Raw genomic sequence first — 22567 nt, forward strand, 5'->3', positions numbered from 1 at the left:
GATTATTAAATTGTGCCCAGGGATACATTGTCAGGCAAATAGGGAGATATGAACCCTGCCAGGACAGCAGCTGACTCAGAGGAAACAGGGAATGAGATGAATTTGGGAAAGGATTGAAGGATCAGTGAGTTCCTACCATGACACAAAACCCCCCCAGCAGAATATATAAGGAAGAGATGAACAAGCATCCCCATCAATGTGCTAGGGAAGACGCATGCTGTGGGTCCCCTGTGTGCAGCTCAGCCCTCTCATCCATCAGCAATTTTTAATTGCTGGGAAAAAGGTTAGGATACACCTTAAAATCACTAAGTAAAACCAGGAAGGACCTCAGTTTTTCTGGCAGAGGAAAACCAATTTTTTTCTGCTCTGAAGAGCTTACAGCACAAAGAGAAATGACAGACAAGAGGAAAAAACATTTGCAGTGAGGGGGATGGAGAGATTAAGTGATTTGCCAAAACTCCCAGATGCAGCTTGTGACAAGTAACATGTTGGACATTTAAGTCCCAGGCTTTTGACCCGGTGTAGCTGAGACTACCTGAAAGCACCCAGCATCAACTTAGGAGGTGAATCCTCACTGCTGTGACCAAAAGCAATGTGCTTTCAGTAATTGGAGCCAAGCCTGGCCTACAGTGTACATAATCCTATTCTAAATGCATCAGCAATGATAGGTAATGGGTGAGATTTACCTATGGGAAATCCAGCAAACACCTTGACTATGAAAACTTCCATCACTCCTGGAAACTTCATCAGGCGCAGGATTTCTCTGATGCTAAACAAGCTGCCAGACGGTGATGTGCCTGCAGAGGATGACATATGGGTTAACATTCTGATTATACAGGCTAAGGGTAGAAAGCAGCAAACTCTGAGACTCTGCTCAGGTTCAAAACCCACCCAAAACCACCCAAAACCCACATCTCTGCTGCACCAGCTTTGTGCCGGTGGCAGGAGGTTGGGATCTGGTGCCAGGTCTGCATGTAGAGGAATCCTCTGAGACAGTGGGGTTTCCTCCCCTGTCAGACAAAACTAATCCCAGCAGGAGCTCCACAATCACCTTTTCTGAGACTGGAAGACTGCAATTCTACATGGAAGAGTGATCAATATATTTGGAATAATCCTCTTCCATAAGCTCAGCTTAGACATTGAAGCATCAGCATCTCAAGGCTGGGACCTTTTTGCCCTTAAATCAATTCCAAAGTCCTTCAGCAGTTCTTGCAGCATGTCAATCCCCTGCCCTTTTTCATGTACTGTTTTTCAGAAACACAAAATACTCACTGTGCTCTGTCCTGTGATGGTCTGACTTTGGTTTAGTCTGAGAAGGGATCCAAAGCACTGCTATCAGGGTGTTGATGAGACTTCCCACCAGCCCAACATATGTAGGAACATAAACACTGCAAACAGAAAAAATAGAGATAATGGATAAATACCATCAACAAGGTGTTTATACCTTCATCCTGCAAAGGCTTGGGCATTTGGATGAGGAACAGTTTCCCTTTCAAGTCACACTACATAAGGCATTAAAAGAACTCACATCCTTTCATGGAGGGTTTGGATATGACCACCGTTTGAAATTTCACCAAAAGATGCTGAAATTTTTATCAAGATGGTTTATCATTTTATTCATAACAGGGTATAATACAATGCTTTTAAATCTCCAAGTGTCAGGGGAAAAGAGCTTTTCTGGTTTAATGAAGCTTAGAAATCTTCCCACAGAAAGCACAGCATCTGCCTGTTAGAATCCACCTAATCCTTGTCTAATCCCCAAATTCATTAGTCTAAGTCTCATCTCATTCCTTGAAATTTCTCAGTGAAATAAAATTAACTTAAGGAAAGTACTCAGGATGATCAAGGATGTAGAATACGGCCTACACGCAGAACTAAACCCACCAGGGAGATGATACCATTTGAAAAGGAGACATTAAAAATAAAAACATTACTAAAAAACCTTCTGAGAAGGCAAACAGCATTTTGACTGATGCACTTATTTTTCTCCAAAGGTGCCACAAACCAAACCAATACCAATGACTAAACCAAGTTCAGCTATCTCTGAGAGCCCCAAACATTGAATCTTTAACAGAAGTGGGGCCACATCCTTGGATGTAGACACAGTGGACAGCAATTATTAACTATAGTTGTACAATGATAAAAAGGAACAATTACAACTTATCTAAAAAACACAAACATTAAAAAGTCAATAGAGCCAGTAATTAGTCCCCAGTTATCACTGCCCTCTTAAAAGAGAAGATTAGGAAATTACTCTTCCTAGTGTTTCAGGGTATGTGGGAAGATTCCACAGTCTAAGGGACTTTAATGTTAACAAACACAGTAGAGCAAAGTCCAGGCCTGGAAGACTGAAACTGAGAGAAGTCAAGCTGAAAACAAAGAGAGAAGTTTGTTTTAACACTGAGAGCAATTATCCACTAAACCAGCTCATTAAAAGTCTCCCCCATCATGAGAACCCAGTTAGTTGTAGGTTTTCCTAAAACATGTGCTTGAAACCAACCACAGCAAGCAGGTTTGGTGTGGAAATGCCCAGCAGAAGCACCAAACATTGATGTCATGTAGGGCACAAGACAAAGTGACCACCAGGGTGCCTTGGAGGCATCCAAATTTAAGCTTTTTGGACTTCAGCAAAGTAATGCCTGGATTTCAGCAGAGAAGGCTTTGAAGTTTTGCAGATCCATGCAGCCTTGGAGGTGAGTGTGCCATCCCTGCATTGCCAGCAACCTGTGCTGCCACATATAAGATGTAAAAGTGATCTGTGGGCCCCCAGCAGATGCTCCCTGTGATCCTGCTGATAAGACACTGCTTATTGCCTGTTTTTTTACTGCTGATTTCCTTGCCAGGCTATGGTGCATGTTTTTCATTAAATAACCAGCAGTACCAATTGTAAAAGCCTCAAGTTTCCTCCATGCTAGACAAAGGTGCAGTCTGAATAATTTCTGGAGTATTATTTAAGCCACAGAGCAAGACAGTCAAGGATTGAGATGCAAACAAGCAATAAAATCATCAGAGAACAAATATAAATATACATATTATACACACACACACACATATTCCTGCTAACAGTAACAGCAGAATCCCAGCTGAATATTTTAATTCTCATTAATTATTATTAAAACAACAAAGCCAGATAATATCTTTCTACAAAAGGACTTAGCACGGTAATTTAGACCTGCTGCCTTCCATCCACCAAGCTGCTTCACTAATTAACTCAGATCACAAAATTAGTCATTTACTGGATCATTACTTTTCATTTTTAGTGCAGCAGATTGCCACTTGCTAAATTAAAATTATATGCCAAGCAGTTCCCAAACTACTGAAATCAAATTTGTGGACAAAAATTTTTTATCCAAGACATCCAGAATTTCTACTTTGCATTGCAACATAAAGTAAATTTACTAAGAAAATAAAAAGGATAAAATAACCAAAATAATAGCTGCAGCTGGCTATATGTGTGTGGGAGGCTGTGATAATTTTTTTTTTTTTTTTTGGTTGTCTGGTTGTTTTTTTTTTCTGGGAATTTCTCTATTTCAAGCTTTCATTCTGATATATAAAAAACACATCTCAAGTTTTCATCAGCCAGAAGAACTTCCTTTCCAGCTCTACTTTTTCCTGAGGTTGTCCAGAATCCCACATACCAATGTAAATATGTTTTACTCTTCACATCCAAGAAGAATTACAGTAAACAATGACAGAAGGATCACTCTGTAAAACCATAAGCAAACAATGCCCTGTGCTTACTTCACTGCAAGCAAAGGACTGTTAATTCACTGCTGTGAAAGGTAGAGGAGAACCTTGACGACAATTTACATGTTTGGGAAAACTTGGTCTTGATATAACAAATTTGTGAAATTTTATAGGGCTGGTTGCTGAAATCAGAGAAATCCATTAAAATATGGAGCTCAAAACTGTGTTTCCCACACAAGCCAGAAGCACAGTCATCTGAAAATCCCTTTTCCTGAGCACATCTCTCTCTAACTGCTCCATCTTTTTCCATTAAGCACTGTCATTCCTTGACGGAATGGTGAGGAAAGTACACCCTCCAGTGAGCTGCTCTCCTAGCTCATCCTTCAGCAGGGACAAATGCTGAAATTTGACAAAACTCACCTGTGTCCTGGAAACCACCTTTTGCATGTGTTTGTTGGCTCATTTAAGAGAGATGAGGTGGAACCAAGGGAGGTGGTGGTAGGAATGCTTTGCTGGGTGGGTAGCACCTGCTGAACAAGAGCTGGCTCGTGGTCACTTGTCTGTTTTTTTTTTTATTTTAAAATTTAAACATCCCAACATTTCTGCTGATATCAGCCAGAGTGCTTTTGCATTCAGTTTTGTGTTTGGCTTACCAGGAGGAAGCCTCACCAGGAAGGGATGCAGTGGCACTGTTAAGATAAATGAAGTACATCAAGCAGGTTGCTCCCGTGGGACCTTTTCCCATCCTCTTCCCCTTGCTGCTCTCCTTCTCCTCCCTCCTGGCTGTCCACAAACCAGCCATGTGGAACCAGTGTGAGCCCTGCCAAACCAGCAGCAGATTTCCTGAGCAGGGCAGAAGAACAAAGGCTGCGGGCAGGACTAATACAATTAAATTAAATGGAGCAAAAGGGCACAGCAGCTTTGGCAGCTGAGCTCATTGTACGGCCTCTTCCAGCTTCTTGTTGATTAATGAGAGATTAAGGGCCTTTACTGTCCTGGGCTTTATGGCCAAAATAACTTGGGTAACTTTATCTGTGCACTTCAGCATGTTATTTATAATTCCTCTGCTTTTTAATCTGCAGAGAGAGCCCCTTCCTGACTTTTGTCAGCAGCCTCCCGGTCTTCCCTGGGGACTTTTCCTAGCAAAGCCCCTTTCAGCTGTCAGCTAAAACCACAGCTGCCCACTATTTTTTTTCCAGCCCTGCTATGAAGCAGAGGAATAAAGAGCATTTTCCTGTCCTGCTGATGCATCCCAATCTCCTGCTTTCAGGAGGATGCAAACACTTTGGCTGCAGGGAGCAAACACTTGAATCCAGGACTAGGAGGAACCAGGGTCAAGGAGGAGTAGTTTTTGCCAACATGACTAGCTGCAGCTTGTCCCGACATAAAACTTTCAGAGAAGCAGGAAGAGAACATGAGCACAGGGACCTGGAGGCCAGGAGCCCGTGCTGGGGCCAAGAACTATCAGCCAAGAACTGCTTAATAACCTAACAAAAGCCTCTCCTTTTCACTTTCCTGAAGCCAATAGGTAAAATGTGGTTGTATTTAAAGCATTCTTTTAAAGAGTTTTAAAGGGTTTCAAAAAGTGGGATGGCCACTTGCCACAGGACCCATGGTGTGGGTCACAAGGCTTGTTTGGTAGCCTGTGGCCATGGAGAAGGGATGAGTGGCCAGCAGCTAAGATTACCCATCTGGAAATTCCATCCTAAATGCTGGTGGGAAAGCAGAATTGATGTTGAAACCATTAATAGTAATGTACTGGAAAACAGATTGACCCTCAAAAAATCCTAGGATCCAAAGCCAGCTGGAGGAGGGTTGCATTTCTTCCCATCTAACACTTAACCAGCTCCTCTATTTACTGGCAGGTAAATCCCAACCTTCACCTCCCAAGGGCAGCAAATTGAGGAGCTAATCCATGATCCTTCACAACCTGCTCCCATCAGGATCAATTAGTGTGAGCCAAATGAATGCAATCAGAGCTCAATTTCTGAAACAAAACATGACAGAGCAAGGCAGTGACACAGAAGCTTTCCAACTCCTGTCACCTGCCCCTGAAGTCAGAGGTGGCACACATGCAGCATCTGAAAAACTTTAGAGCAAATGCAGCTCTTGGAAAGCAGGGCCTGGCCAAAAAAGAATGTGAGGGTGTGTATAAGTACATATACATATACATACATATACATATACAAATACATGTGCAGAGCATTTCACAGTAGCTTTGAAGCAGTGCTTTCAGCAAAACTTCCATGAAAACTCAGTCTCATAAAGGCATGTGCAGCATGCAGGCACCATGGACCAGCAGCAGGAGAGGCCCCTGGCCAGGATTTGCAGGCATATTTGCAGGCATATTTCCAGCTCACAGACAGGGAGCCTGAGCAGAATCCCAGCTGGTGCCTGCCAGCCACAACCCCCAGCAGTGCCAAGCAGGGACTGGGCACCTGAACCTCCTGCCTCCACCAAGGGCAGCTACAGCAAACCAACAGGGGCCACATCTTTGGGCTCCAGCCCAAATTCCAGTCCTTGTTCAGCTGCAATTCCCATCTTTGATTTCCCGCCTGAGAAGCCTGGGACGCACCATGGAGACAGGTACCTAGGGGAGGCTGCCTGTGCCACGAGATGGTATCAGTGGCTCTCCCATTGGCATTCCAGCCACAGAGCCCTGCTCTGCAAAGCCCAGGAGCAGAACACACGCCCGTGATTGCACAATTATCCTTCAGTCAATGCTGCAGCGATTCTTTCAATTCTTTCGAGGAGGAAGCAGCTCCCAATGATTCCCCAAGGATTAAAGGATCAATGTGTATTTCACAGTGAATGGGATTGTGTTTGTTTTCTTTCTCTTTTTCTTAATAAAGTCAAAGTTGAACATGGAGACAGCACAGATTGTTTTTTAGTGACTCACTCCTACTTCAAAGCTGCGCTGCATAAAGCTGGCATTCATGGCCAGCCCAGATTCCTTAAACAGCTCTGAGAGGACTCTCAAAATATTTCTTTGATTGCAGTTTGGCCACACTATCCCCTCACACCCTTGGAGGGGTAGATATAGGTGAAAAAAAGCTGGTGAGTTAAAAAGAAAAGCGAAGCAAAAAAGTGAGGTGGAAAAAAAAAAGGTTCAGGTGAAATCACGACACCAAACCATGGGCTCTGGTAACCAGCTTTAGGTCTGTAAGAAAGTGAGCAGTGACCACTGTGGTCCTAATAACTTAGTGATGCATAAATTACTGCATAACTTATTGTAAATTAGTGATGGTTTTGTTCAAGAAACTGTTTTACCGCCTTGCTGATTGTATTTCTTCTCTGACCCATTGTGGTCTGATCTATATTGTTGAGATTCTGCCTAAATATTAAAAAAAAAAACAACCAAAAACCAACTAAAAAAACCCAAAAACCCAAGCACAAAATTCCACCAAGCCTTCTTAAAAAAACAAACCCACAAAAGCCTCAACCAAAAAAAGACTTCTTGAGCTGACAGAATTTTCCCACATTTCCTAGGATGTTCATGCCAATGTACAGAGCTAGTCCAGCTTCCACAGCCCAGGGCAAGAAACAACACACATAAACTCAGACACCCCAATGCTCAGCAGACTTCAAGGCAGCACTACCAGAGCAGGACCACCCATCACATTATCCATGCCTTTGAGAGGAAAACAAAACATCCCCGAGTCTTCCTTTCTGCAGCTCCTACTCCTGTCCTCATGGAAAAAACATCACACAGAGACATGGAGAAGAGTGTTCCCCATCTCTTGACACAGAACACAAAACTTGAGTGGATAGCCACCCCCTCCCATGCCTCAGAGCAGGAAAAGGGGGGAGTTCACCCTCCTGATGCAAATGGAAACCATTACCAGGTTGTCCTTTTTGCCACATATGCTTTAGGTGAGGAGCAGCAGAAGTTGGCTGCTACTGCTTTGAGCAGAGCAGGAGGCTTTTTCTCACTATGGTGAGCTTGACATCAGTGCAGGCTGTCCAGGGAGGGAGTGAGACTCCACATCCACACCCTGCAGAGAGCCCCTCACAGGGTGAGAATGAGTCACCCACAGACAAGTGCTCATTCAACTGCTTATTTCTAGTGGCAGCCACATCTGGAAAATTCGTGTGGTGCGGAAGGAAAAAAATATGAAGAGGGAAAGGGGCAGTCTCCATGAGCTGTTTCCATCAGAACTGGGTGAGCGAGGGGTGCTGAAGATTGGTGCATTAGCAGGGCAAAGAGCCAGGAGTGGAACCACAGGGGTACATCAGAGCTGCCATGTGCTGGGGACATTAGGAACAGGACTTCACAGCCATCACCAGCCCTTGGAGCCACCTGTGGATTAACTTCTCTTAAGGGACATTCACTCCTGTGTGTGTGACTGACCCAGCACAAGGAGAGTTGCAGGTGGGTCTTAATACTCAGTCTTGAAGAAAAAGCACCAGGGCAATGCAGGGCACTGAATAAAAAGCATTTGGCTTCTTCCATGGGGAAAATCCTCCTTTGGCAGAGCTCTCCAGGTAAAAAGTGTTTTGTATGGATGGATAAGGCTGGCTGTCCATCAAGGCTCTGCAGCATGAACGTGATCTATCCCCACTGAGTGCCTGCTGCAGAGAAAATCCCAGCAATGAGAAGCAGCTGGATGGAGCCAGCCCCAGCCTCAGCAGATCCCACTGCCAGAGTGGGAAGGAGATCCCTGTGGCAGGATGCTGATGCCCAGGCAGCTGGAGGTCCCTGTGGCAGGATGCTGATGCCCAGGCAGCTGGAGCAGCCTGGCCATGCCAGGTTTGGGCTGCCCCATCCAGCACAGCAGCATTGGGCTGATTGCCAGAAGAAGGATCTCAGTCACCCTTCAATAAGATGTAGGTGGACCTGCTTGCTTTGCCCACAGTCTACCACTAATTTTGAGTATCATTTAGCCTCTGATAAAACACCCTATATTTCCAAATACTGCACTTTTCTCATTCAGAGCTTCACTTGTTTGTATGATTATTGCTTTTCCCTATTGCACGGCATCAACAGTCCCACTGGCACCTCGGTTCACTGAACACCTGCACACCTACATGAACTTATAACTAATGGGGGAATAAACTGCATTCCCCAAAAGATTTTAGTTGTTTTAGGCATTGCTTGCCTCACACTTCTATAGAGCATCAACCTGCATGCCTAGAAATGGAGAAGTCTAGCCAAGGACCAGGTGTGAGCTGCGCTCCCTGAATGGGGGCTTGCGACACCTGGCTGTGATCCCAGCAGTGCTAACTAATGTTGGATGAGCTGGGACAGGCTGAGATAGAAAGTAGGTGTTGGTGGTCAGTGCTCACATCAGAGGCACCCCACTGGTGAGGATGGGACATGTGCTCTTCAACCTATCTGTGATCGATCTGGCACAGCAGTGAAGTAGGAAAATTTCCTGAGAATACACAACTAAAAGAGTATTGTGGAAAAGAACAGACAGTGGGGAATTGCATATGGCCCTCACAGGGCTGAGGGATTGGGCAATAACACAGATTAGATTTAAAGTGCGATTAGATGCTTGCAGGCTAAACAAGTCCTAAATTCACACATGAAATTATGCTTTCTGAACTGCTTATTTCTGGAGCAGGCAGTTAGGAAGTGACTGACATGGTCATTTCCACCACAAAAACGGAAGCACCAAGTGAAACTGTCAGAGACTAATTCAAAAGAAAAAGAAAGGCCTAATTCTTCTTGCAACATGATGGTCTGTGGAGTTTGTTGCAACTGTTGTTGTGGAAGCAAAAGGTTTGGACAGGTACAAGGAGAGATTAGATAAGCACTTAGAAGAATGATGCACTGAAGATTACTAAAGCATCACGAATCATATTCACTCATTCGTGTCAGGAAATCCCCTGAGCTGAAAATAGTTGGAGGCTGGAAAAGTAATCAGAGAAGTATTATGCAAGTTTGTCTGACTCTTGCTCTTCACTAGGATTCTTACTATGATTTTTGTCACAGAAAGGATAAGGACACTAGAGCACATTGAGAGGCAAGTGCAATTTCCTTCTGTACACTGGGAATCAAACCTGTGTCTCCCACCACCATGTCACAAGCCAGACAGGCACATATTTGCTCATTCATTCCCTGGAAAATGCTGCTTTTTTTCCTGCAACCCTAAAACGTTACAGAGAATAAATAAGAATAAGCACAACTCTCACTTTGTGTTTGGGAGGACACACAGCTGGAAAAGGGTAATGCCACATTTCAGTCCAAGAAATATTCATGTACCTTATCAAGTGACTGTTGAATACAACACAAAGATGCAGTCACCTATCTCTTAACCTTTTTCTTGGATACTTCAAAGAAAGTAGTATTACAAACAGATTTTGGGGTTCTCCCCCACCTTCTCCTTCATGTTGGTTTGTTCCCTAACAGGTAGTAAAGCCTTTAAGTATTTTTTTTTTAAATTACCTAATCAAGCAACAAAAACTACTCTTTCAAGCTCAGAACGTGGTAAATTATTAAAATGCTCAGTTTAGGTGTGCTGCTGGGTAAGGACTCCCACACACAGACTGGTTGAAGGTGAGCTTGCTAGACTACTCAGTGACTCACCACCAAACATCATTAATTATATGTTACAGCATGTCTGACTTCATAGAGTGCTGTAGGTGGTGTGAAATAATCTCTGAATGAGTTCAAGCTTTTTCCAGCTTTTATGAGGTTACAGTGCTCCAGACTCCAAAAGACTCAGCTAGGCAGGAAACTGTTGAGGATTTGCTGTAGTAACCTGAGCTGCACTCCAGCACATCAAGCCTGGACTCCCAGCAGTGGCTTTGGAAGATCTGCAGGCTTGGCACTGGCTGGAGCTGTTACCTCTCACCCATCATGATGCACTCACTCACTCACTCACTCACAGCTGGCTCAGAGCAGTGTGTGGGCAGAGCTGAATTTTGCTGCCCAAGGATGAGGGGTGGGGTCCGGGTAGTTCCTGCCAGGGGAAGGGGTAGGATTTGGCAAAGAAAGGATGGAGAGAGATCTGGCAAGCCACTGCCTTTTTCACAAGCACTGAGGAGTGAGATAGTGACTGCTACTTCCAAGAGGACCTTTCCCACCTTCCAAAAGCAGACACAGAGACCAGATGCTCTGGCTTTGTGCAAAGACTGTGCCTTCTCGACACTCTGGCAAGCAGACAACAGGACTGTGGGCAGATAGACTGATGCTGCAGGTCAATCTATTTTGCCAATCTTGGAGGTGTCCCAGCATCAGCCCACTAAGGCATTCTAGCTTCTCCCTCTGCCAGTCCCTTTTGCAAGCAATGCTGCTGCAGTGATCCCTGAGAACAACCCTTGTGTCACACAAAAGCAAGGACTCTCTCCACACCCCACACCCACAGGCTTTGAGGTAAATAAATAGAGAAGTTGTTGGCTAGCCAAGTCTGACACTTAAAATTCATCTCTTAACAGGACTATGCTCACGTGAATGACATTTTAAAGCTACGTAATCCCTGGCAAAACAAGTTAATTCTTTACCTTGAGGTAAGTAACTGTAAATGCAGCATTCTACCAGAGGTATGGCATAGACTGATCTCGCCTTGGAACAAGCAGTGGCAGCCAACACCTCCCTCCTCAAGGTGTGAAAAACCTTGCCATGCTTCATCAAGCGCTCCAGTACCTTTTGTCTAGTGAGACCTTTTAATGAAATAGGACACATTAGGACTAATTTTGTATGGGAAGCAGTGTTGAAACACTAATACCCAAAAGTCAAAATAAGGCATTTCAAGGGTCAGGTGGGAGACTTTCCAGCATCCCACTGCAACCTCTCTGGTTGCACAACAGGCCCTTGAAACCAATCCTTTCTCCAGCAAAGACAGAGCCCGAGGGCTGTGGGGCAGCTGAATTGATTTCATGAAGAGTTTGACCCCAAAAGGAGGCGTCTGCATGAGATGAGTGAGTCACTCCATTTCAATAATGGGCGAAACCATTAACTGAAGGCACACAGTTTGCTTGTTTGGGCAGGCTTCCTATGCTCTAACCAGGAGTGGTCTCACTGCTGCTCTGTTTACTGAACTCCTTCAATTAAGTACTTTGTTTCCCTCATCCATAATGACAATGGTTTCTGCATGTTAAATATATTCAGAAAGGAGGTTGCTCTGGGTTTTGCATTTGCAAATTGGAGTAGCTTTCTCCTCTGCACAGTTGGTAGGAGAAACCCTAGCCAAGGAATGGCTAAGAAACTTCTCACTGAGGGAGATATTCTCAACTACTTTGTTTAGCATAGTAGGAAATTATTTGTGTTAAAAAGCACATTCAACATTAACTAAAGTTGCTTGCACATTCTGGAGCAATGAATGAAAGTAAACTGAATGCATTTCATACCAGTCAAACGTAATTGCCAGGTCTTCTATTCATCCTGGGTATTTTGGTGGATTCCAGCATTGCCAAAGCCCTGAACAAGAACATCCTTTAACTGCAGAGCTGCTGCAGCATTGCATCCCGAGCTCTGCCTCCCACACCTTCGCTCTCAGTGAGAGCAACTCCCCTTAGGGAGAGAAAGCGCTCGGTTCTTTCTTCACACCACGTTTCATCTTGGTCCCACTACAGAGACCACCCACAGGGATGCCAGTTATCATCAGCTGCATTATGCTGAACTGGTATTTGTGGGAGCACCCAGTGGGAACCACATCTTAGGCAGCCTCACGGGCAGCTCTCCACCCAGCCACCCGCTCACGGCACAGCCCGCTCCGCTCAGCGCCCAATGGCAGCAGCAGCAAGCTACCTGACAGACTTGTGTGGAAAACTGGGAGCAGAGTGTTTACCGTATTTTTAGTTGCATTTAATTGCAAATTAGCAGTTGGAAACCAGGAGGGGTGAGGGAGGTGTGAGCTGCCAGCTGTCTGCAGAGGAGTTCGGGAACCTCTGGTGCTCCATGGCTGTGGCTGTGCGGGGTGAAGCGCCCGCCCGCTGCACGCTTGGGGCTTGCTGTGGCTGCAATATTTACATCTCAAGCCACCTGGTGGTGCCAGAGCCAGAGGCCACACACTTCTTTGGCAGGACATCCTAGGGAACACCTGTATTTCAGGTGCTGTGAAGGCAGCAAGGGGCCGTGTTATTTAGTGGCCAGGAGCGCTGATGATTTCAGACTGGTGTTTGTGGTATCCTGGAGCCTTGCAGAAGCTGGCTGCTTTCAGTGCACCAAAGAGGTCCTCTTAAACAGATAAACTTATTGATTAGGAAATTATTTACCTTGAGATTATTGGCTTTTTTCTTTTCAGTGCACAGGGGAAAAATTATATTTTCATTTCATATCATTTCTTCTTTCAGCAGGGCAAAACCATGGAAACAAGGACTTCAGAGTGCTGCCAAGCCTGTTGGACGTACATCTGTACAGCACCACGGAAATACTGGGGTGTCCAAAGTACACAAATCCCCAGACTGCATCAGTCCTTGTAAGAGATTGGTTATAAAGTTTTCCTTTCTTACCTACAGAAACAGACCTAATGCAATGGCAGCTGAAAAACTCCACACTTGAAATCTAACAACTTATCTTCATAATATCCCTGTGGGTAGTGGTGGTGCATCAGCCTGGATGTACTCACAGAAAACCTGAATGCCCTAGTAAGATCCCATAAAGACCATGGTGGAAATAAAAAGCCTTAGAAATCAGGTGTCTCACATGCAAGTTTAGTGCTCAGACCAGAGCACCACAGTTTTCCTTTCCTCTTTCTTTTCCCTGGATCCCCCAAGAGCCATTTCTGCCCCAGCCACAACAGTGATGCAATGGGAACCCACAGCTTGCTGTGTCTCGCTGCACCCTGACAACACAACAGCAGCACCTACACATTACAACATCACTTACAAGAGATGCACACACATGTTGATTTTGAAAATGTGTGACATCCCTATTACTGTTCCAAGAATTCCTCCCCAGGAGCCTTGATGTTGCACACTGGTGTCAGCTGGCCCAGCTCCACAAGAACCAGGTGCCCCAGGAACAGCATTTGCCCCGGGGACACGTCCTAGAGCCCTGACTCAATTTAAGCATGAATTTGAGTCAGTGGAAACTTGTCTGAGGAAGGACTGAGTAAAAACCACAGGATGAGAGTAAAACAAGCAATGAAGATCCTGAGGAATTAGTAATAAAAGCTGCAATCCTGGCAGCAGCAGGGGCTGTCATGGAAAAGGGGCTGGAAAAGATCAACTGCGGGCATCATGGAAAAGATGAAAGTCAGTAAAAATGAAAATGGTTTAAGATCAGGCCCAACATCAGCGGCACAGATGTGATGGCTGCCAATCCCCATCAACATGACATCAAAATCCAGTACAAAGAGCCCAGCCAGAGCACAGGGATAGGGATTAGCAGTAGGAAAGGACCTGAAATTCACTACTCTTCAGTGAATTATCAGATAGCAGCAGTTGAGTACAAGAGGTGGTGAGTTTGGTACCTACATATTTACTTTTAATCCCTACTTCAGATCAAGTCTAGTAGATGTCTCTGACAAGGGTTATTTTTAAAAATTAAGTTACACAAACTGAGCACAACTTATTGTATTTACAGACACAGCCAACAAACCCTGTATTTCAACTACACTAATACGATGATGTCCTAAAAGCAAAGCACCATGGAATTTGAAGGCTCTGGGGATATTCTTTGTGAGTTGCTTAAAGTCTGGTTAATATATACCTTTAATTTCTTCCCCAGACTTACTTCTTGTAAAATCCAAACATAACCAAGAGAGAAGAGAGTACTCAAAGATCAACAAACACGTGGAAAAATTTATCCCAGAGGGAACATGAAAGCCATCTGCCTGAGACTCCCTCTGTACTCATCCCACAGATGTGAACAGTGAGAGATGAATGTTCTGGTGGCAGAAAAAGAGTGGCCAACCCTGGTCCTGTTGGCATCAAAAGAAACTGCACATCCAGCTGGCCAGAGAGCTGGTTTTGCCAGGAGCAAATTAGCCCCGAGGCCAACCAAGACTTTATCAGCTGGAAAGTCCCAGTCATGAGTGCTAGCTGCAAGGGGCAAAGGAAAAAAAAGCAACGGGGAAAGATCAGGCAGGACAAGCCTGAACATGTTCAGTTTGTCCTTCCTACGTTACAATTATATCCTCATTCCTCAGAGCAAAAGGCAGTTCAAAGACACAATAAATCCCTTTCTAGTCTTACGCTTCTCAGGAACGTCATGGAAACGGAACTGAAGTGGTTCCCAGAGATAAGGTGACAAAGTAAAATTAAACCCTTCCCTACAGCAACACTTTGGTAAAATATCAGCAAAGAAATAGAGGGGCCATTCAGACACATCTATGACATTCATCTGAGGAAACAGGACCAACCTTAGAGGTTTCAAACTGATCATTTTAATGTACTGCTCCTCACACTCTGCAGCTGTTCCTCTCTTTTCATTGCCTCTAAGGCTCATGCTAACTTCATTTCATTGTGTGGATTTTATTGTCAGGAAATGTAATTCCCTTTTGGGGTATATCTTAATACATGCTTCAGTTTAAGTCCCAAGAAATTTGGGCTAAAGCACTGTAGACCAAGGATGGCTTTGGAGCAGGCAAAGCCTGAGTGACCAGATAAAGCAGCCACCAAACAGGAGATTTTTCAAAGCTTTTTCTTTCATCCCTTCAGGCCAATGGAGGGGACAAAAAAAAGAGAGAGAGCTGAAAGACAAGGCAGGAAGCACACTCAAGATGGAGCTGGGAGGTCTCCAAGGGTGTTCCCACTCAGTGCTGTGTCCCTCACAAACCAAACAAAGCAAAACCAAAGGCACAAGGAATAATGATGCCACAGGGACCAATTAAGTGGCAAGGGGAAAATAATTGGATCTTCAACTAAAATCATGTGCTAAACAGCCCTAGATAGCAAAACATTACATAGCTGCAAATGTAGACATGAATGGAACAGACAGAAACAAAAGGCTCCATCATCTAGTACCAAACCACACAGAAGCTGTCCAGCACTTGTGCTGAAATGTTATGATTAAGTGAAATAACAGTGGCTTTAAAAATTATTTTTTAATCTGCTTAACACCAAGACTTTGACAGAATATGGAAATCACCCTGTCCATCATCCCAGCTCTCATTGCTGACATACATTCATGTCACTGTTACAAGCTACAGCCTGGCACAGGACAGATACCTTTTTTTACCATAACTGGGCTGCATGAGATTTTAATTACCCTATTGAAAAGCCATAAATATTTCAGACTGAGTCATTTCGGGATTTTTTTCCTGCCTTTCACAACGTCAGGGAATTTCTTTCCACCCTGCAGCCCTCAGGAAAGGGGCACATGGCTGAAGGAGTCAGCGGTCATGAATAATCAGGGAGGGACTTCTCCAGAACAGGGCACCAATGTGAAGAAGTCTTTCTTCTGGGGTGACATTTGCATGACTGAGGGGTGACATAATAATTCCACAAACAAAAAAGGCTTTATACCCACATGGTGGCTTTCGAAACCTCTCTGCACTGACTTGGTCCTTCCCTTCTGTACAGCAGCATCACATTTTGGGGGCAGGAATTTAAGCCCCGTCTCTGCAGCCATGGCTTTATCTCATTCTTTCTGGCTAACGCAATCCCACAGCTCACATTAGCAATGCCGTTTTACAGGGCACAGCATTTCACTAAAGTGCTGAAGGATTTATTTCTGCTTTGGTATGAGGGCATAAGAGGCCGGTAGAGCCCAGGGTGCAAGATATGTTTTGGTAAGAGAAACATCAATATACGGGTGGAGTTGAGGTCAGTGCCTGGACACCAGCTTGCAGTGATGGAGCCGCAAGAAAAGGCAGAAACGGTATTGCTAGAGAGTGAAAAAAAGCAGCATGCCAAGACCATGCCCTCAACCCCCTCTCCAAACAAAAAAGAAAAAAAAAAACCAACCCTAGCCCCATTAGACACTTGGGAGCCCCTGAAAGAGCTACACTGAAAAGGAGGTGCTGAAGTGCAGCCAGAGGAGCTGCGTGCCAGGGCACATCCTTGTGAAGGACTGTGTGTGCTGCCAGGGCACCAAACTGGTGCTGGAAACGGAGCCAGGGTGTAAACACATGGTGCAGATGATCAGACTGAGGCAGAGCTATTGTTTCCTTTCCAGCATGGGCTGTTTGCCAGACATGGACCTCTGCTGAGAGATAACCGAAACACGTTTGAAATTCCAGAGAAAACCCTTCGTTTTGGAGTAGCTTGTTTTTAAGGAGAGGGCTGAGCAGTGATCTAAGGAGTAAGAATCAGCCGGTTCAGACACCCACCACCCCAAAAAGCATCTGGGGGCTTTCAGAGCGGTGAAGCAGGCGCTGCAGGAAGGATGATGCTGGACCAAGCCCAGCCTCCCAAGCCTGAGGGGATTCGCTCACACTGCCGGGAGCGGGGAAGCCGTTTCTCACCAGGATAGGAAGTCGAGTGCTTGGCAACGAGGGAGGCAGCTCTCCCACAACTCTGGTTACGCAAACAGCTGCCTTCTGCTGGGTTTCAACATGCTCCACTGCTCCAAAAATAATTTCCTGCTTGATTTGATAGCATTAGCAGGAGCAGGGAGCGCAGTGTGAGTGGTTGTGCCGCGGCACACTGGCTGCAGGTTGCCACTGGGCTCCTGCAAAACCCCAATTCCTGATTTTGGCAGAGGGGCCTGATTGCGCAGCAGGGAAGGTGAGCAGGGCGATAGCAAAAGCCTTTTCTTCCTCTCTGAGGGGTTTTGACACAAGCCTGGACAAAAGTACCTGTCACCTTTGTCCTTTCAGGCCCCTTTTCCAGAGCTGACATTTCCCAGCCCCTACAGCTTGTATCACTCATGGCCTGTACCCAACACTCAGCAGCCAAGCAGGGATCAGCGCCAACATAAAGTTCAACGACAAAGTCGCTGCTTGCTGGGTGATTAGGGGAGCTGTGCTGCTCCTGGCCAGAGTTGCTGGTGTTCTCCCACAGCACAAGCAGCAAAAAGCTGCTATCATGCCTTCTTGCATTCGCCAGTGGATGACTTTGTGTCTGCTTTGGAGGTTGCTGGAATAATACCAGTCCAGGCCAGTGCTTTGGGAACAGCAGCACTTGCCATTCCTAGCTGGAATGGAATTTGGATATCAAATTTTGCCCTAAGGTGCATCTGGTTTCCTGTTCCCTATTCCCAGCCCGTTGATCTGCATGCCCCTTCCCCAGGGCCTGCCCTGGGGGGACTCCTCCAGAGGCCTTCATCAGATTTGGAAACCTTGAGTAGTGCAGGGAGTTAAAGATTCCAAGGGTCAGCTCATCAGCACTCCATGGCCTGTGCCACACAGCAGCACAGCACACCAACCTTCCCAGCCCATGGCCTTACACAGGGGTCAGCTGGTACCTTCCAGCTGAAGTGTAGGTCATGTTCAGCAAAGAGATGAAGCAGCAAACTAAAATTCACTCATTAAAACAGCAGCTGCAGGCTTCAGGGGTGGAGAGCACAACCACAAAAATCAGCGTATTTTAAGGTAATCCTCTTATACTTTGAAAGCAAAATTGTGCAATGGCACATGTTTATGCTCATACCTTTTAAACCCAAAGAGATCATGAGGGATGATTCCACCTGCCTTGCACCACACTAGTCTTACCAACCTTGTTTTCCAGAGCCATTCTTTGAGCCACACAATGTTTTATGAAAGATGTCCCCTGGCCATGACTAGAAAAGTAAAATGGGTGATGAACACACCACTGCTTTTGGGGAGCTTCATCAGAAACTAACCTTGGAAGGTAAAGCCATCCAAAGAGAGGAAGGGTCCCCTCAGCCATCCTGCACAGGACATAACCGCAGGATGACACCCCAGCTTTCACACACAAGACAAAATTTGCATCTGAGCTGACCCAAATGCCAGCTGGGGCCTCTCCTGTCACTGCCACAATAAAAGGGAACAACCCTGCAAAGAAGGTGACACCCCAGCTGCAAGAGGACCTGAGCTGGGCGGCAGGACAGGACTGGTGGGAAGAGTGTACAGGCTGGTTTCTGTGCTCAACTGACCCATGTCTGCAGCAGCTGCTGCTGCCGCTGCTCCCACAGCCCCGGGGAGTGCAGATAAGCAGCAGTTCAGCTTTTCCAGACATAGTACAATCCCTGTTTACAGCCTCTGGGCTTGTCTTTTCAAAAGAAGGAGCTAGGTGTCTATTCTTGCAGGAAACCAGGTGTGTAAACAGTTCAATTAATATACCCAGCAAACCGTGCTCTAGCACAGCAAAGAGGGCTAGTGGAGACAAGCCAAGAGCACAGGAGCCAAGGAAGGAAAATACTTTTAAAGAATACGCCTAATTAGAGATGGGCCTGGGCCAAAAGTTCATATTTGAACACCTGGAATAGCCCAGGGGAGCAGAACGGTAACCTGAACCCAGATCCACATTTTGTAATTCTCTCCTCTCCCAGACGAAGTAAAACCCAGCCCCAAACCCAACCCACAGTTGGAGCTACAGGTTTCCAAAAGCCCAAGTCCGGAGATTTGGCTTTCTACTTTCAGCCTGGTTTTGGCCAAGTCATTGTGCTCAGCTGCTGGTGCCCTGTGTTCCTCTCACCCCACAGCACCCAGTGCCCTGCTGTGGGCCGACCATGCCCCACTCAAGGGCTGGCTCTTGTTCCCTGGCATCCCCATCTGCTCCAGCATCCTCAGCACTGTGACCAAGCCCAGCTTGTCTCTGCACTCCCTTCTCCCTGCCCTCACAGGAGCAGCTCCTGGCAAAGCAAGAAGCCTGCCCTAACTCAAAGCCCAGTGCCTCCACTCTCAATGCCTGTGAGACAAATATTGGCAGCAAATCCCAATTTTGTGCCAAATCCCCAGATTTAGGGCTTGTTTTGAAGGGTACAACCTGCATGTCAGGGAAAGCCCCCTCATGCCCTTTATGAATGCTTGCAGAAGAAGCAGACTCCCTTTTCTGCCCTGCAGCTCAGTTTCAAGAACAGACAACTAAACTTCTCCCACACCTTATCAACTCTTTTGTCTGTAGATTTTCTTTCTAGCAGAATCACATTTGACAAAGAAAGGTCAGCCTGATCCCCATAAAATCACCCTGTCACAGGCACGTCACGCATTTCAGACAGCTTGCAAGGCTGACTAAACATTTACTTTTGGATGGCTCTCTTCCAAAGCCCAGAAATAGATCCCAGTTCCCAGTAGGAGAGAGCCTGAGTGTGCCATCAGATGGTTTCACTGCCCTGCCAGAGCGCGCCACTTGCATTCCTGCGCTTTCCCCCTCACTGGGTGCCACCACTGAGCTCCCTGCACATCCCCCAGGGAGAGGTGAGGCCTTATCTCCCAGCTGGATTATTCCTGGTAGGTATTTGTCACTCCTTTTTCCATCATCTGACCTTGGGTCCTGTTAGGCTGAGGTAAGTGACTAATGCACAGGGCTCTGCATTGCTTTCCCAGTGGGCACCCAGCCCCACACCAGGATAGAGCTGGAGAAGAACAAATAGCATTTGCTCACACTGGATGCTGCAATATTCAAGAAAGAGTTTGTGTTCTGAAAAAATTTAAACAATTCAGCTCCACTGCTATTCAGAGCAGTTTTGCACCTTGAATGTACTCTTGTAGCTGTTGTAACCTTCATCTCCAAGAAATAAAAAACAATTTTAAAAATACTGATCTGACTTTATACAAAAGTACGGGGAAAAATTATATAATCCTTCAAGGGCCAAGAGTCTCTGTCTGCAAAGTGCTTGCCACACAACACCCAGGCAAAATCAAAATGATGCAACTTTTGTTAGGGTGTACAGATTACAATCAGGCAATTACACAGCTCAGACCATGTAATCACATGCAATGAGAACACACGTGGGTGTAGGGTGAGGTGTGAGCCTGGTGTCACCAACCACAGCCTCCTCCGGTTACCAAAAGGAGTCATTCAACAAATGCTTTAAAAATTTATTTTCTAATCATCACTAGATTCGGAAGAAGGCCTCTTTCTGTCATGAAAAGGAATTCTTGAAAGACTGGGAAACCACCAGGACTGCACTGGAAAACATTAGCCGGAAGAATTGATCTATCATCTGTCTCATATCCAACTGTGTCCGGACAGTTGGAAAGGGAAGGGGGGAAAAACCCATCACACACAAGACAGAATCTGTTATACAGCTTTATGGCAGAAAAAAAAACCTCTCCAGGCTTCTGTAGGAAGTAAGTTTAAACATCTGATGCATGAACATCCTCAGCTTTAATAACCATTACTGTCTTTCATCTCCCCTTTTTTAAAAGTCTCAGAACAGCATTTAAGACTCTGGCCTCCTGTAAGCATTGCTCAGATGCTCCCCAGATGGCTTTTCCTAGGGGATTTCTAATTATTCAGGGTCTTTTAAAGGCATATCCTGCAGGAATCTTTTAGGTTTCTGGGGCTTTCCTTCCTTCCTCTACAAATTTCTTTACCCGGAGCTTGATTTAAAACCAAACTCAAAGGAAATACAATGACTTCAGTATGTCTCAGATCACATACCCTGGGGTAAAAGAGAATTGAACCAAATCCCATAAAAATGGTGCAGATTTCAAAGGGATTCACAGTGAAGTTTTGTAAAGATGTAATTAGACCAAAAGTTTTAGCTGAGAATATAATGGAATAAAGGAACATTTAGTGAGACTCAGAAAGTTAATACTGCATATAGACCACAATGGCTTGGACATGCAATCCCCTCTCCTCAAAGAAAAATAAATTAAAATCGAAGCAACAGTTGCTGTAATAGCAGCTAAACAAAGAAACCTCTGATTCTCAAAAACTATCACAGTTTTCAGATCCTGAACTACCTTAAATGGATCAGACTTCCAAAAGTGCTGAATTCCTATCTGCTGAAAATCCACTTTAGACAGTGCTAAGTGGGAGATGAAGAAAATCAAAGTAATTTCTGGAAAGGCTGGCAACTGCTTCTGCATAAGAGGGCAGCTGGAGAGCAGAGCCAAACCCCTTACATGATGATAAAGCAAAGCAAATAATTTCAATGAACATATAAGGCTTTTGTCTCTCTCAGGCCATCCAAGCAATAGCTAATAACAAGACATGCTACTCTTCCAAATCTGCTGCTGCATATCCCCCCCAAGTGGGATACAACCCCATAAGAGGTTGTTTTGCCACCTGCAGATGCTGACTGGGCAAACTGGGAGTGTTCCAGCGTGTCCTATGGCACAGACACACTGCTGGCTCAACACACAGTGCACTAATGGACTGTCACCATGGTGTCTGGCCCCTCACATCCCACCATGAGCATTTTCCTCCTCTTGGATCAGCATCTTTGTTTGCCAGCAGTGCTTATGGTAATTTCCTGCACTGCTTGGCACAGCACAGGGCTCAGCACAAGCAGTCAGGAGCTTGTGATATGAATGCTACAGAGAGCATTTCATAGAATCACAGAATGACTCGGGCTGGAAGAGGCCTTAAAGATCACCTATTTCCAAACCCTTGCCATGGGCAGGGATACATCCCACTACATCAGGCTGCTCAGAGCTCCATCCAACCTGGCCTTGAACACCTCTAGAGATGGAGCACCCACAAGGCCTGTGCCAGTGTCTCACCATTCTCACAGTAAAGAGTTTATTTCTAACATCTAACCTGAGCTTGCCCTCTTTGAATTTAAAGCCATTACCTCTTGTCCTGTCACTACATGCCCAAGTGAAAATTCCCCCTCCATCTTTCTTATAGACCTCCTTTATGGACTGGAAGGTGCTTTAAGGTCTCCCCAGAGTCTCCTCCAGGCTGAAAACCACCAAATCTCTCAGCTGCCTTTATAGCAGAGGTGCTGCAGCCCTTGTGGCCCTCCTCAACAGGCTGACATCCTTCTTATGCTTTGGCCTCCAGAGCTGGATGCAGCTCTCCAGGTGCTCTTGAGAGTGGAGTAGAGGAGCAGAATCCCCTCCCTCAACCTCTCTCCACACTTCTCTTGATGCAGCCCAGGACACAGTGGGCCTTTTGGGCTGCAAGTGCACATTGCTGGGTCATGCTGAGCTTTGCCTTCTAGAGCAGAAGGTTCTTTCTTCCAGCTCCT

General features: G+C 45.6%; 1 protein-coding gene across 1 annotated transcript in view; it reads right to left on the reverse strand.

Annotated features, from left to right (window-relative positions):
* SLC22A18 (solute carrier family 22 member 18) overlaps window positions 1-22567 on the reverse strand; it is a 57790-nt gene that overhangs the window by 22092 nt on the left and 13131 nt on the right. The window contains exons 5-6 of the mRNA XM_054276099.1: window positions 1273-1388; window positions 687-797 (exon numbers count right to left, since the gene is read on the reverse strand). Of these exons, the coding sequence (XP_054132074.1) occupies window positions 687-797; window positions 1273-1388 (227 nt within the window). The remainder of the gene's footprint in view (window positions 1-686; window positions 798-1272; window positions 1389-22567) is intronic.

This window comes from Melozone crissalis, unplaced genomic scaffold, assembly GCF_028551555.1.
Source record: "Melozone crissalis strain CALT ecotype California unplaced genomic scaffold, PUWL_Pcris_2 ptg000018l_1, whole genome shotgun sequence".
Lineage (NCBI taxonomy): Eukaryota > Metazoa > Chordata > Aves > Passeriformes > Passerellidae > Melozone > Melozone crissalis.